A 3,221-nucleotide genomic window follows, 5' to 3' on the forward strand; every position below is an offset into this window, starting at 1 on the left:
TCCATGACCGACGCTCTCTGTTCTGGAGCTTTGCTTGGCCGGGTCTCCATGGTGAAGCCGACAATCTCTTCGGAGTCTTTTCACAACAACAAGAGAGGTGAAAGCTGCGGCCCCGGCGTATAAAAAAAAATTGCATTTCTGTCCTCCCTGAGTCAGCGCTCTCAGGAAACCCGCGAAAACATCTCAATATTTATGTTAAACGCATGCGGCCCTCCGTCCTTCAAACATACGACGGAGGAAAACACGGCTATGTACATAACGACCAGACGTTTGCTTCTGTCTTCAAATCATTGGCCGCCGAAACGGTTTTGGTTTTTACTCTGGCTGGAAGAGAATGCGTTTTGCTGTTGTCATAGCCGACAGGTTGCCACGTCCAACTAACCGGGCTGCAATGTCACTCAATGAGGGCCCGTTCACACCAGTTGCAGTGCGTTCCGGCCCGATTCTGGCCAGAACGCCTCCTCGCATTGCGGCCGGCTCACTTTTTAGTGGGGCAGGAGGGGGGGCGTGGCGGGCCATTGAAGTGAACGGCACCGTAGTCACGCCCTCCGGCCGCAATGCGATCGCCCGCACACTATGCCTGCGGTCCGATCAAAATGCTACAAGCACTATTTTGCTCGCACCGGACCACAGACACGATGTGCCTTGCGATCCCGTGCGGGCGATCGCATTGCGTCCGGAGGGCGCGACTACGGTGCCGCTCACTTCAATGGCCCGCCACGCCCCCCTCCTGCCCCACTAAAAAGTGAGCCGGCCGCAATGCGAGGAGGTGTTCTGGCCAGAATCGGGCCGGAACGCACTGCAACTGGTGTGAACGGGACCTTAGTGCTAAATGGGGCTGACGGCATGCTAAAATGACATACGACAACATTGGCTGAGAGGCCATTGTAGCATTCCTTTACGTTCTGTTTCAGATGAATCAAAGACCTCCAGTCAAAATTGAAAAGGAAAGCTTAAAATGTGAACAGCGGACACAGCCCATCGCTCAGGACTTCTGTTCGCCGTCCAGTGCACCAAGCCATGCGACTGTCTAAAGGCCGTGACACACTGCACGCGAAGCAGCGCGGAGCGGTGGCGCGCTGCCTTTTGCGAGCAGTGCGTCATGTAATTTTCTGCTCGGCACCTCAGCTTGCGAGAGCTCGCGGAGCTGAGCGTGCCGAGATGAACAATTTCAACTTCAGCCAATCGGCTCGCGCGTATAAACCAGCGCGTCGCGATGCGACAGCTGGCAGGTTGTTACGGACGAGCCGATTGGCTGAAGGTGCTGTCAATCATCTGACGGCACTCAGCTCACACACTGCACGCAAAGCTCCGTGCCGGAGAGCTTTGCTTCGCTCTGCACGGCTTCGCGTGCAGTGTGTCACGGCCTTAATGTGGCCTTTATCAACCAAGGTTCCTCTAGAGCGGCGGTTCTCAACCTGTGTAACCTCAGGGCCCACATTTGTCCTTGGGCATCAAATGGTGGCCCAAGTCGCACTGCAATAGAACGCACGGCATTGCGGTACCGTGCGTTCCGGTGCGAGCGAATGAACTGTGGGCGGGAGGTGTGTTTGGGGTGCCGTTACGAGAACTGGAGTGGATCCTCAGCCGGAGGACCACTGCTGGGCCGCTGTGCTGTGACGGAGCTCCATCCATACGTGCATTGCTTGTGCAACTCCCATGTGCGCCCTGTAGAGGTGTCGGGAGCCAGAATGTGATGTCACTCCGGTCCAGGCACCTCTACAGGGCAGGTGAGGGAGCTGTAAGCAATGCACGTATGGATGGAGCTCCCCCGTGGCCCTAGCTCCAGCCCACCTCAAGCTGACACTCGGCGCCGGGCAGTATATTCTAAAGGGCTGCTCTGCGTGAGAACTGACAGCGCTGCTCTAGGAGGCGGCTAAGAGACTCTCGCCTACAAAAGTGGAAGGCATGCGACGACCCGCTGAACACGGGGTCCCGACCCACTTTTGGGTCACGACCCACCAGTTGACAACCAAGGCTCTAGAGTTTGCTAGGGGTTCCTTAAGCATTGAGGACTTGACCTCCCTCCTGATGGCGTCCGCATAATTACACCACCAACACCACTCTGCAGAGCCAACCACATGGGACCAGTCCGGTAGAACTTCTCATTACTCAGGTAAGGTGCCAATGATACCAATGATCATGAGAGCATTCATCCCACTGGGGGCACCACATTGACCACCACATCTGACCACCAGTGTAACACAGCTTGTTTACCATTAACCACGAGTGTAAGGGGGCCCTTCTCTCATACACCCCCATTGTACACTGAGCTGTAGATATAATGATTTGTAGCCGGGGGTTCCCTGAGATCTGAGAAACCATTTCAAGGGTTACTCCGTGGGAGAAGGGGTGGAGAAAGGTCTACTCTGACTCACTGCCAGCAACCTCATGACTTCGGAACACCAGTACCTGAGCGACACGAATCTGCTCTTCCTCGTTCTGAACATCTCTAAACAAGTTCAACAATGAGCGCATGCTTTGTGAAATGATGGCCGGTACCTGTTGCAGGTGGATGCTTTGCATTTGTCCCTCATCTTCGTCTCACACTTGATGACTTGAGCTGGGGGAGGAGAAAAAACAAGGTGAACGCGGGAGAATGAAGAAGACAGCGGCATGTACCAATCCATAGAGACCAAAAACTGGAGAACTTGATACAACTGAAACCTAAACAAAACAATAGTGTGTGATATCATCAGAGTACAGAACCATTGGAGGCAACTATATACAATGAGGCCCCATAGCCAATGAGTCACCCCCAACGTAGACACAGGCAGCAGTAAGAACTCGAAACTTTGGTTCTAACCAATGCTGCCATTAGCAGATCCAACACCAGCTCCATACAGACATGAGGTGACCAGTCTGGTGAAGACCCTTTTCTGTTCCACCATGACAACCCCTGTGTACAATGGCAGCTCCATAAAAACATGGGGTGACCAGTGTGGTGGAGGAACTCGAGTGTCCTGCACAGAACCCCGACCTCAACCCTACTGACCACCTTTGGGATGAAGTGGGACACCGATTGTGAGTCAGGTCTTCTCATCCAACATCAGGACCTGACCTCACTAATGGGACAAATTCCCCACAGACACACTCCAAAATCTCATGGAAGGCCTTTCCAGAAGAGTGGAGGGTGTTTTAGCCACAGAGGGAGGCCAACCTGGGGCAGCAACTCCATAATGATGGCCATGGGGGCAGGGTGAAACTTTATATTAATGGCC

General features: G+C 53.9%; 1 protein-coding gene across 1 annotated transcript in view; it reads right to left on the bottom strand.

The window, feature by feature from the left end:
* The window catches only part of LOC108798595 (cysteine-rich secretory protein LCCL domain-containing 2-like), a 42,280-nt gene that overhangs the window by 21,391 nt on the left and 17,668 nt on the right, over window positions 1–3,221 (bottom strand). The window contains exon 5 of the mRNA XM_018570356.1: window positions 2,503–2,563. Within this exon, the coding sequence (XP_018425858.1) occupies window positions 2,503–2,563 (61 nt within the window). The remainder of the gene's footprint in view (window positions 1–2,502; window positions 2,564–3,221) is intronic.

This window comes from Nanorana parkeri, unplaced genomic scaffold, assembly GCF_000935625.1.
Source record: "Nanorana parkeri isolate BGI_ZX_2015 unplaced genomic scaffold, ASM93562v1 scaffold1515, whole genome shotgun sequence".
Classification (NCBI taxonomy): domain Eukaryota; kingdom Metazoa; phylum Chordata; class Amphibia; order Anura; family Dicroglossidae; genus Nanorana; species Nanorana parkeri.